The sequence below is a fragment of the Epinephelus fuscoguttatus genome, linkage group LG18, assembly GCF_011397635.1.
Source record: "Epinephelus fuscoguttatus linkage group LG18, E.fuscoguttatus.final_Chr_v1".
Taxonomy (NCBI): domain Eukaryota; kingdom Metazoa; phylum Chordata; class Actinopteri; order Perciformes; family Serranidae; genus Epinephelus; species Epinephelus fuscoguttatus.
The window spans coordinates 34227155-34239568 of NC_064769.1; the positions used below are offsets into that span (position 1 = coordinate 34227155).

The following is a 12414-nucleotide window of genomic DNA, read 5'->3' on the forward strand; positions in this document are numbered from 1 at the left end:
TTTATGTCATGCCATTTTAATTTGTATGCAAAAAAAAAAGAGGAAGAACAAGGAGCTTTATTTATTTGTTTTTATTTAAGGAGCTTTACTATATTTATTTATTTAATTTTTAATTTAATTTATTCAAACGTACTTTTTTATTTTATTTCATTTTTATTATTCAATTTTACTTTATTTTATCTTATTTCATTTTATTTTTAATTATTTTCAATTTAATTTTATTTTACTTTACTTTATTTCATTTTATTCTATTTTATTTTTATTCATTTTTATTTGTTTTACTTTATTTTATCTTATTTTTTATTATTTTATTTTATTTTATTTTGTTTTATTTCATTCATAGCTTTGGAGGAGGGACCTGGGGGCGTGACGTAAAAATCCTGCGACGCACGTGTGAGTGTAGTGCGGTGGAGAGATGGCTGCTGAAAGGCTTCAGTTTCATGAAATGGGCTTAGACGACCGTCTTTTAAAGGTAACAAACGTTTGACATTGTCAGTAAATGTTCAATAAACTGTTAGTGAAACGTTGAACGTCCATTTTGAGAGTAAAAACCGGAGAGAAGTGACGGAAACTCGACGTAAATAAAGGAGGAGTTCCTAACGACTGAGCTAACTTGTCTCGTGCATCGTGAACTATCACAGATGTGACGTGAATAAAAACGTTAAACCTACTGAAAATTAACAAACCGTATTTTTTATAGCTGTAGCAGAGGTCACATCATTTTCAGCGTGAGATAAACGTTTTGTTTTGTGGTTGAAACGCTTCCACTGATACATGTTTGACAGTTCAGAACAACATATTTAAAATTAACGCTTAAAAACCTATAAATGCGACTTCCGGTGTGACACCAAAGTGATGATTAGGGTTTTTTGCAGACGTTGTAATTATAGTTTATCACTTTATTTGATTTAATGTCACCAAAAAATGTTCCTCCACAGTATTTTGATTGGGGTACAGATTTTGAAAGCCGTGCACTGGCAACGTCAGATCTGAGATATACATGTACAGGGACATAAGCTGCCATCATTTGTTTACCCCTTCAATGAATCCTTGTTGTTATTATCTTGATGTAGGCGGTTGCAGATCTGGGTTGGTCCCAGCCCACTCTGATCCAGGAGAAGGCCATCCCTTTGGCTCTGGAGGGCAAAGACCTTCTGGCTCGAGCCCGCACTGGTTCTGGAAAGACTGCTGCCTATGCTGTGCCTGTCATCCAGCGCATCCTCGCCTCCAAACAGGTCAGATAAAACCAGACATGATGATTCACTGAAGTGACTTAGCTTTATTCTTATATCCAATGCAAAGACACAGGGCTGTCACTACTTCTTAAATCTTCCATAGAGATGTTTAAAGGTGTCAGCTCTGATAAATATGAATTACATACAAATAGATTTCACGGTTTCAGTTATTTGTATTAAAGACTGTGCTAGTTTCACACCTGCTCATGTGTTTGGGACAGAACGAGTCACATTTATACCTGAGGGGTGTTCCAGAAAGCGGGTTTAGTGAAAACTCAGAGTAAGTTAACCCTGAAATGAGGCAAACTCTGGGTTTTCAGTTCCAGAAAGAGAGATAAATCAAACTCTGAGTCAATCACCATGGCAACTGAGTGTGTGAACCTAACCTGCTCGCTGGCAGGTTTTCTTCAATAAACCCTGAGTTCTTCTCTGTCTCCTCCCTCTTACACGCTGTTTCATTTCCTCATTCATTCAGTCCGTGTCAAAGCTTGTATCGAAGCGCATTCAATAGCAGAGATTTACCGTCTGTCACAGTCTAAATCCTGCTGGATATTAGTTTGTTACTCAGGACTGTCTGAAGTTACTGAATTTATGCACATCAGTCATTTCTTTGGACATCGGTTTTTGTCTTTACATTCAAATATTACACAGCGAGAATTCACCCTCAGCTCAGAATCAAACCTCTGTCCTTTTATATTTATTATTTTTTATAACACTGTGCACAAGGATCAGACTGTCAGTCTGTTAGAGCAGCTCCCAAATGTTTATTGCACATAATGTGTAGGTCTAATTATTTAAATTTTAAAAATCAGTATGAAGCTTTAGACACGTAGTATCAATGACTAATGATCTCTATCACTGATGTCACTGGTCGCACTGATGGAACATAATTCCTATAGCCTAATATTGGGGATTATATGTTCATATTTCTGAGTGAGCAATGGTGCAGCATTTCAGTGTCTTTAAATTTACCACATTTGTAGCTGAAATAAAGTCACTGAATGCTGTTGAGTCAAGATACAAATAGATGTGCAACATTTTAAAATCTACTGTATTTTAACCTCAACGTCTTTTCAGGTGCAAACCACCAAACATATTATTACTGGGTCAGACTGTGAGTTTACAGTCATGTCTTTATGTCTTTGATCTATAGCCTAGCCTATATGTTTTAAGTCTATTTTTCAGTTGCTGCCTCCTGTGTTTTTCCCCATCAGATTAAATCTGAACAAATATATTATTGTATATAATTAATATAATGTAGCCTAATGTATCTACAGCCTGATACACAGTCAGATTCCACCACTTTATCTTCATTAAGGAAATATAAGTCTGATAAATGATGGATAAACGGACAACACTGAATAAAACTTTTTATTAATTTCATGGTTAACTCATTTACACTTTCCTCGCTCTGACTCAGGCTCTTCTTTTAAAGATAAACATGCACCGTCTGCTACACATGCATTAATATCTCTACATCCACTGGATTAAAATGGAGGCGCTGTCTTTTATTTACCTGTTGCCATGGTGAATCGTGGAGTGAACATACTCAGAGTTGACTGAACTAACTCAAATCAGCTGTTCTGGAACCGGATACTCAGAGTTTCCCATCTCAGGGTAAATCAACTCAGAGTTCAGGGTTAGACTCAGAGTTTGTTGAACCTCCTACCTGGAATACCCCTCAGGACAACTGGCTCAGTCTGACCCAAACCAACTTGTCTTGTGTTTTTGTTGTATGTTTGGATCATTTGCTCCAGTTGTCTTTGTAAATCTAATCTTATAATCTGTACGCCTCGTCTAAGATAAGTTGTGCAGTTTGTGCACAGCAAACGACCCCTCTGTCCTTAGACCCTTGATTCAGATCAGGAAAAACTCCCCAAAAATAAAACACAATCGACATTTGATTCAAACCTGAGATTTTCCCTGTGTGATACACACATCACCCAGCTGTTCCTCATCCTTTCCATCCTCCTCACCGCTCAGTCTGTGTTTGTTATCGTTCTCTTCAGAGCGTCCGTGAGCAGGACGTCAGAGCTCTGATCCTGGTCCCAACCAAAGAGCTGGGTCAGCAGGTTCAGACCATGATGAGACAGTTAACAGCGTACTGCTCGAGGGACGTCCGAGTGGCCGACATCACGGGGAAGGCTGACCTGTCGGCACAGAGGTCAGTCCATTTATAAACGCATTTGTGTGTTTCAGTGTATTCATTTTACTAGATCCATAATTCTGCAGTTATTAAAAACTGCACCACTCCACACTGTACTACATTTTTACCAGGAGTAGAACTGGTGCTCCTTACTGGGAATTGTAGAAGCACCAGCACATTTAGGAGCACTTCTTAAATCAAAATGCAGTGCAGCACATTCTTACATTCTCTGTCCCTTCTGTGTTACAAATAACTGCTTTGATAATAAATTAACAGTTTAGAGAAACAGCAGTGTGCGGATTTATATTAAAAGGAAAAAGTCACAGACTGGAAGCTACCGACCTCTGAAGTTAGTGGTGTTCACTGGGAACACAGGGAAACTTTCCAATGTTTACACCCCAACGATTTATACAATAATGTAGCTCTATCAAGGTGCACAAGTGTGGGACTTAAATTTTGCGATATTCAAAACTGATACAATAAAAGTGCCTGATTTTGAGTCAGACATGTTTTTAATTGAGCATTTATCACTGTCGAGGTTTTTCCAGCTGCCCAAAATTAAAAAATAAAGTAATTTTTACTTCCAATTTACTGAGATTTCTTGATTTATGTACGTATTTACCATAAAGGTCAGAATATGGGGGCAGTCAAATTTTGGCAGCAGGTGGCTGGACCAAGGATGTGTGAGTGAAGGCTGGCTTAATGCAGAAACACTGCCTCTGGACCGCTCGAGAAGTGCAGGAGGACAGGACTTGATCAAGCTTGGCTGGCAGAGAAACAGACTGCGGTCAAACTAGCCGTTACTTGCGTCTCCATGGTCAAAACAGCTGCCGTTAAAGTTGTAGACAGACACAGGCAGAGCAGAGCAAAGTCTCAGAGTAAAAACTCTCAAGATTATTCTCCTGTCTGAGGTGTAACTAGATATATAACTGTGTGGTTGATGTTGTGTGTTGTGTTCGAACAGGCCTATCTTAATGGAGAAGCCTGATGTGGTTGTGGGGACGCCGTCTCGCGTGCTCGCCCACCTTAACGCCCAGAACCTGGTCCTGCATTCGTCCCTGGAGATGCTGGTGGTCGATGAGGCCGACCTGGTCTTCTCCTTTGGCTTTGAGGCAGACCTGAAGAACTTGTTATGGTGAGAACACACAGACTGATTTTAAGTCACTTACCCAAGGCAGCTGTACATGACATTTTCCCACACGTGGGGAGTTTAAGGAGTTGTTCCTAACCTTTTCTACCTCTTAAAATGAAGAAGTTATGGTCTGAGTGTGGATATAAGAATACTTTTTCCTTCCCAGGGTGTTTCATAAGAAGGATTATTAGAAGCTTGAAGAGGAGAAAAAGCAAATAAGTGGTCAAATTATTACCTGAAATCATTTTGTGATCCCTCAATTTATCTTCAGATTCAACTGCTGATTTGATCTTTAAAGCTGTAGTTGTAAATTTTGACCACTAGAGGGCAGAATAACTTTAAAAAATAACCTGCTCTGTGTATTTTTTTTGTGTGTTTTAACAGTCATTTGCCGAAGATCTACCAGTCGTTCCTGATGTCGGCTACTTTCACTGAAGATGTTCAGACCTTAAAGGAGCTGCTGCTGCACAACCCTGTAATATCATACTCACATTCATAATTATACAAAGGTTGTGTGTCGTTGGGTCTGGTTCTGTCCTCACACCTGGATCTGTGTCCTCTCAGGTGGTCCTGAAGCTCCAGGGCTCTCAGCTCCCAGACAGCAGCCAGCTGCAGCAGTACAGCATCAAGTGTGAGGAGGAGGACAAGTTCCTGCTCATCTACACGCTGCTGAAGCTGCGGCTGGTTCAGGGGAAGACGCTGTTGTTTGTGGGAGAGGTGGACCGATGCTACAGAGTCAAACTGTTCCTGGAACAGTTTGGTATCCCCGCCTGCGTGCTCAACTCAGAGCTGCCCATCCAGTCCAGGTGAGAGACGAGGGCAGTGTTTCTTCATGTCCTTCAAAGTGCAGCTCCTGTTATCTTTACAGTAGATGATTCAGTCCCACATGATAATCCTTTGTCTTTCTGTTGATATCAATGTTTCCCTCCACCTCTCTGCAGGTGTCACATCATCACCCAGTTCAATCAGGGCTTTTACGACTACATCATCGCCACAGACGAACAGAGTTTGGACGACCCCACAGCTGCTCCACAGACAGCTGCAGGCAAAGGGAAGAAGAAGAAGGGCACAGAGAGAGGAGGAAAGTGAGTTGCCCTTTTGTTTATTTTAAATCCACAGTGGTCACTGATATTCGATAAAGTTATCAAACGGCCAGAGTTTAACGGCTTCTGTACATTTCAGTGACATATTGAAGGTAATTTCTGTGTGATGTTTTTTAAAGGTCGAAGGACAAGGAGTATGGAGTCTCCAGAGGAGTGGACTTCCAAAATGTTGCCAATGTCGTCAACTTTGATTTCCCCACAACTGTGGAATCGTACATTCATCGAGTTGGAAGGTGAGTCGTGTTTCAGTTCAGTTATAATTTTCTTCACCTCAGGATTATGAATGCTTTTATCCTGGAGCACTGCAGAAGAAATGCATCTCTGATGAGAATCAAACCCTGATATAGTCTTTTAATTTATTTATTTTTTGCAGAACGGCGAGAGCAGACAACCCAGGCACCGCGCTGTCTTTCATCGCTCAGACTGAGCTTGATTTGCTGTCAGAGGTGGAGGAGGCGCTCACAGGAGGTAACAAGGACTTCCCTTAAAGCAGTTTTACTCTTAGGGATGTGACTGAATTTGATGTTAGTGACATTTTAGTCAGGTTATTAGTCAGTCCCTCCAGGATTTTGGAGAATTATTTGGGGATTATTTTTTTTGGCCTAAAATGATTTTCCAGCAGCATTTCTAAAGTTTGCAATGAAATTGTGTGAGCTAGAAAAAAAGCATAAAAACTTACTGTGATTTTTTTTTGTACTGTTCATTAAAAAAATCAATGGCAACTTTGTCCAATACATATTTTATGCATATGTAATCTCACCTCGATTTTTCAGCATATGCAACAGATCTGGATGCTGTAACCTCTGTCATGGTGATTTGTCTCATTTGTTGTCCACGTGTTTCAGACATTTTCCGGGTGTATTTTGCAGTAAAAAAGTGTTTGTGATGATTTGTGACAATTGATGACTTTCATTTGTGCTCCTCTTCAGTGCAATTTATTCACTGAGTCAAATGATGACGTTTCGACCGCTCTTGCACTGACGAGGAGCCCTGCACTGTGCGAGCCTTTCTTTACCTGCTCAGCTTTCCACATTTTTGAGCTCAGCACCTGCACAATTTTGTTCGTGGATGTGCGTGCTTTTTGCTGCTTTATCATTTGTGCTCCACCACAACGTTGCACGCAATACAAAATCGTTTATCCCTGCCTTTCTGCAGAACATCAGGGACTTCTTTAGGTCTTTAGCAGTAATTTATGTTGATAAAAGTGAGATGTCTGTGCTGCATTCATCTGCAACTCCATCACCAAAAACAAGGAAGTGAGTTAGGTGACATTGTGCGAAGGACTGCTATGATTGGTGAAACTCACGGGAAACTACAGCGATTGGTTGGGGTGAATAGAGAAAACTGCAAGGTTGCACAATGTTCACAGCGATTGGTTGAATTTGTGTTAACTGTCACTGTCGCACATCGCGCCATCCTGGAGGGACTGAATAGTGTTGAGTCCACGAAAAACAGTGGAGGAGCTGACTGTGTATAAATATGTTTATGTATTAATATGAAACGTGTGTGTTGTTTGTTTTTTAGATAATGCTGATTCAGTGCTGAAACCTTACCAGTTTAAGATGGAGGAGATTGAAGGCTTCAGGTACAGGTGCAGGGTGAGTATCCTCATCTTGTCAGGACGGATGGTGTTTCTTCTCTGCTGTGTTTACTTCTGCTAGTGTTCATAAGGTGAAAAGGTTAAGAATTTAAAAGTACATTTGTTTATGGTACGCCTACATTTGAATTTCCTGTCCACCGTTTCTAAATACTTTGTTTGTATGCAGGATGCCATGCGCTCAGTGACGAAGCAGGCGGTAAGGGAGGCCAGACTGAAGGAGATCAAACAGGAGCTGCTCAATTCAGAGAAACTCAAGGTGAGTGATGGCTACTTCTCTACACAGAGAGAAATGATGGAGGTTGACGTGTGAGAGGACGTTTTGTGATTGGATGTTTTCTGCTGTCACTCAGACATATTTTGAGGACAACCCCAGAGACTTGCAGCTACTGAGACACGACAAAGATCTCCATCCTGCTGTCGTCAAACCTCACCTGAGGAACGTGCCCGAGTACCTCAGTAAGACACGAGCATCAAAATATATCTAAAGTAACAATAGTGAACGTACCTTCGCACAAATTTTATATTATTGTGTTATAACTATTATTATCCGTCATTTGTAACCCATCCTTTTCACTGATCTTCAGTTCCTGAGACACTAAAAGGTGTCATGAATCCACTGTCACACCGGAGGAGGAAGAGGAAGGAAAAATCAAAACCAGCCGGAGTCCTCAAGAGCAGTTTCAAGGTCAGACTCAAAAAACAAACAAACAGAATGACATAAAGGTAACTGTGGTTCTCAGTAGCCATGAGGAAACATTTGAGGGCTCTTTGATGAGCAGAGCCCAGAGTTTGCACGTCTTGTAGATATTATAAGTCAGGTTTTAGTTGTACTGTGTAACTTTAAAAACTGATGAGCTCTGGAGTTATGCATGACAGAAAACCTGCACCATCCTCAGATGTTGCTGTTATTTATGATTGTTGTACAGTCTAAGGTCAGTGGCTGATAAAATGGTTTTAAAATGGTGTTTTAATTGTGCCATGTGAGAGTGAGCCCACATTCTCAATGTCATGTTCCCTGAGCCTCAGAAAAAAATGCACATGCACAAAGCTGATTGCCCTGCTGCAGTCTGAATGGCTGTTGCCACACACTGCTGTCGTCACTGGCTTTTAGTTGTCAGACGTTTCTATCATCAACACCATCAGCAATGTGGACTGTCTTCTACAGCAGATATTATAAAGTTTGTCTTAAGAAAAACTTGATATTAAACACTTATATTATTGTCACAAACCAGACCTCTGGTAAAAGTTAGCAGATTTAACGTGGAGCAGTTTTCACGACTGACTCCTAGCTTGTCAGAGATTTTTTTCCCCCCGCTTCCTGTGGGTGTTTTTCGGATCGGTCATACCTGGTCAAGAACAGACTTTCAGGATCTCGAGCATCTTACTGAGAAGATTGCTGAACATGAACGCAGCGGGACAGCGCAGTAAAATTGTTCAAACATAGTTGCCTAAAGTGACAGCGCAAAGTGTGAAATAGTGCAATAAGTCATATTGTGTAGTTTTCAGGTTGTGCATCTGTGCAGAGTAGTAGTTGCTCCACCATTTTCTTCCACCTATATCTGGGTTTTAGACTCGTAGACACTATAAGACGTCACCATGTGCTGTGGGAACTATCTTCTGACTTAAAAAAATAACTAAGAATATAATCTGTAATGGAAATTATCAGTAGTTGCAGCCTTGTACTATCAGTGGTCAAACTGTTTTTCCTGTCAGGTTTGAAAGTAATGATACAGTAGTTGTTGGCTACAATAATTGGTCGTCTCTCTTGCAGAAGAACATTCGGGGGAAGAACCCACTGAAGAGTTTCCGATACAGCGGAGGGAGGAACAGGAAAGGCAAAGCAGGCCAGTCGTAGCTGCAGCTGCAGTACACATGAGCGTGTATCAGAGACTTTCACCAAGAGGACGCTTCGGTCTCCACCGTCCAGATACATATAAATGGAGTGGACTCTGGATCAAATGGGTTTTTGGAGCTTTGTGGCCCATGGACGAAATGGACAATAAACACGGACTTCTATGAACTTTAAGACAAGTCAGAAATGTTTGAGGTTGGATTTTGTTAAACATGATATAACGTATCTCGAGGAATACAGTATCTGTATCATCTCTTTTCTAATGCATCTCTTCTGGAAACATCAGAAATGTTAATTAAAATGATTTCTTCTCAAAAATTGAACATTCATATTGTTGTGGATCATATTTACAATGCTAACATACTGATGTTTAATGTTGGAAAGTATTTCAATCACCACAATACATGTTGTCATAATAAATCTCACAGATACTTCACATTTGTATGTTGCTATGTCGCTGATACGTTAAAACTTCACATTTTTTATAAGGATTGAACAACACTGTGGTTAACGTGGTAAGGTTGAATCGCAAAAACCCACTTGGTTATGATTAGGAAGGATCGTGTTTTGGCTTAAAGTACCTGGTTTTGGGAGCAGAATCCTCGCTGGAAAAGCAGCAATGTCTCTAAAAAGTAGCTGCTTTTCACGGCACTATCCCAGGAGGAAACACAGGGTTGGTAAAGAATGGGTTAGGTGGCTAAAAAGCAGCTGGAAACACAGCAATGACTTGTTAAAAAACAGCTGGGTTTATTGATTGTTGGTTTTGAACAGTGGGCTGCAGCTTGGCAGGCGTCTCACCGAGGTGATTTACCATCCACCATCCCCTCCACCTCCATGTGACAAACCCATCTCATACATTACGTCACTTTAGAAACGCTGATATGATGCATTTAAAACATGCAAATGTAACCTATCTGTGGTTTGCAGAAATATACAATGCCAACCCTTCTTCTTGCAACTGGGATGTTCTACCAGGTCGCAGATTTTGGCAGTTGAGGTGAGAATGTGATTCTACTTCCTGCAGCTGAGCAATGAGGAACATGTCTACTCTCTGTGCTGCGTGAGACGTGATAGGATACATGATATGTTCTGTGGTTGTCACAACAGAAAAGAAAACATACCAGGAAAAGACTGTTTCTGCCCCTAGTTCATTAATTGTGCTTCAGTATCAGAGTGTTTTCAGGCACAAGAAAATGTTTGCTGTAATTAAACTTTTACTTAAGGGTCATTTCCTGTTTGGTTCAGTTTCTAGTTTTGGATATCTTAAAAGGGTTTATTGACCTGCCATAGTTTGGAGAGAGCTGTCCTCAACTGCTCAGACAATCAAGACAAAAGGATTTAATGCTCATTTCTTTTATTTATTCATCTTCACCCTTTTACACCAGACATCTTACTAAAGCGTCAAAAATATACGTTGTGTAGATTTGTAGTTTAATAAACATTACTTGTGTAGCCAGAGTTTAGCTGTAGAACTTTTAACACAAACACCAGAAAAAGTGTTGGTATTGTGTGTTTCTGCAAACCACAGGTACGCTACCATACCCAAGTCTGTTTCAACAACGCTGTGGTTAACGCATAGTCAGGTTTAGGCACAAAAACCACCTTGAAATACCCGTTTTTTTCAGGACACACTCTGTTTTTCCTGGCGCTATCATTAGTGGAAAAACAGTGACGGGTTGGTACCCAACATCCATGTTTGGTACTCTAAAAGCGTCCAGAAACACAGCAGTGACTCGCTAAATCACAGCCAGTTTTTGTGTTTGTTGGTCTGTTGTGGCCAACACGAAGACATAAAATAATGGATGTAGCTACCATGATATCACCCATTGGTTTGTGGACTCTCGTTACGAAGTTTTGAGTTCACCATTTCGGCCATTGCTATCTTGGTTTTTTGGAGCTAGAAGTGACTATTTGGAGGAGAGGTTGGAGCTGTGGAGAAGTGACGGTGGATCTGAGTCATAGACTGTGGTGAGGCCTCGCAGACAGACTGTAACTCAAAGCGGCCATGCCCTTAAATATACATAATTTTGGGCCTTAATAAAATGTAAATGGTAAAGTTGTTATACAAAAAAAAACTTCACCCCTGTACAGTTGTCAAGAATGTTGAATTAGCTATAGAGACCAAAACAGTTTCTGTGTACGAGGCCGTAAACATGTTTATGTCTGCTGTAAAGTTGAGCATGTTAACATGGGGGTCTGTGGGGATTGACTCGCTCTTGGTGCCAGCCTCAAGTGGCCATTAGAGGAACTGCAGTTTTTGGCACTTCTGCATTGGCTTCATTTTTCAGCCTAGGAGGTTGCTGCGTAGAATGACCCCATCTGGAGCCGATGTTTAGTTTGTCCATTGTGGGCTATTGTAGAGACATGGCATTGCAACCATAGATTTTAAAGGGATAGTGCACCCAAAAATGAAAATTCACCCATTATCTACTCACCCATATGCCGAGGGAGGCTCAGGTGAAATTTTAGTCCTCACATCACTTGCAGAGATTCAAGGAGGGAGTGGGTAGCAGCACAACTCCACCTAATGGAGGCTGACGGCGCCCCAGATTCAAACGTCCAAAAAACACATAATTGAAACCACAAAATATCTCCATACTGCTCGTCCGTAGTGATCCAAGTGTCCTGAAGCCCTGACATAAAAAGTTGTTTGGAAAAACGTCATTTAAATTCTGTTTTTAGCCTCACTGTAGTCTTTAGCTCTTACTGCCTCTCTGTGCTCTGTGCTCAGGTGTGTGCGCTTGCGCGAGACTGTGAGACATGGGCACTGCCTTCATGTGTGTTCACATGTGTACACAGAGGCAGTTAGAGCTACAGGCTACTATGAGGCTAAAAACAGAATTTAAATGACGTTTTTCCAGACAACTTTTTATGTCGGGGCTTCAGGACACTTGGATCACTATGGACGAGCAGTATGGAGATATTTTGTGGTTTCAGTTATGTGTTTTTTGCACGTTTGAATCTGGGGCGCCGTCAGCCTCCATTAGGTGGAGTTTTGTTGCTACCCCCTCTCCCCTTGGATCTCCAGAAGTGATGTGAGGACTCTTAAACTTCACCTGAGCCTCCCTCGGCATATGGGTGAGTAGATAATGACTGAATTTTCATTTTTGGGTGCACTATCCCTTTAACTATAACTCGATACCAGATGCCAAGACGGCACCTATTTATTCCAATGGAGTTGCTCACCTGGCGCATAAGCCAAAAAAGTTTCCTAGCTTCTGGGTTTGCTTCCACAGAAAGCGGCCCACTGAATATGCACAGTAGTGTTTCTCATAGACTTTACATTTTGAAAGCGTCATGGATTTTTTAATCGGCTTTCTTGGCTTGAGTAAAGCTTTACAAACAT

At 41.0% G+C, this 12414-nt stretch overlaps 1 protein-coding gene across 1 annotated transcript; it reads left to right on the forward strand.

The window, feature by feature from the left end:
* The first annotated feature begins 381 nt into the window (after positions 1–381).
* ddx56 (DEAD (Asp-Glu-Ala-Asp) box helicase 56) lies at positions 382–9487 on the forward strand. The gene is made up of 14 exons (XM_049604761.1): positions 382–472; positions 1074–1235; positions 3245–3399; positions 4346–4516; positions 4898–4988; positions 5078–5319; positions 5455–5598; positions 5736–5849; positions 5990–6084; positions 7141–7214; positions 7383–7472; positions 7567–7672; positions 7801–7901; positions 8988–9487. Exons 1-14 carry the CDS (start codon positions 416–418, stop codon positions 9069–9071), a joined length of 1686 nt encoding a protein of 561 aa, XP_049460718.1. The 5' UTR covers positions 382–415; the 3' UTR covers positions 9072–9487.
* The last annotated feature ends 2927 nt before the right edge of the window (positions 9488–12414 follow it).

Excerpts from the sequence above, each read along its gene's own strand:
- ddx56 (XM_049604761.1), top strand. The coding sequence starts at position 416 with ATGGCTGCTGAAAGGCTTCAGTTTCATGAAATGGGCTTAGACGACCGT. Across the intron at positions 473-1,073 it reads TAGACGACCGTCTTTTAAAG|GCGGTTGCAGATCTGGGTTG; the intron begins GTAACAAACGTT and ends ATCTTGATGTAG. Across the intron at positions 4,989-5,077 it reads AGCTGCTGCTGCACAACCCT|GTGGTCCTGAAGCTCCAGGG; the intron begins GTAATATCATAC and ends GTGTCCTCTCAG.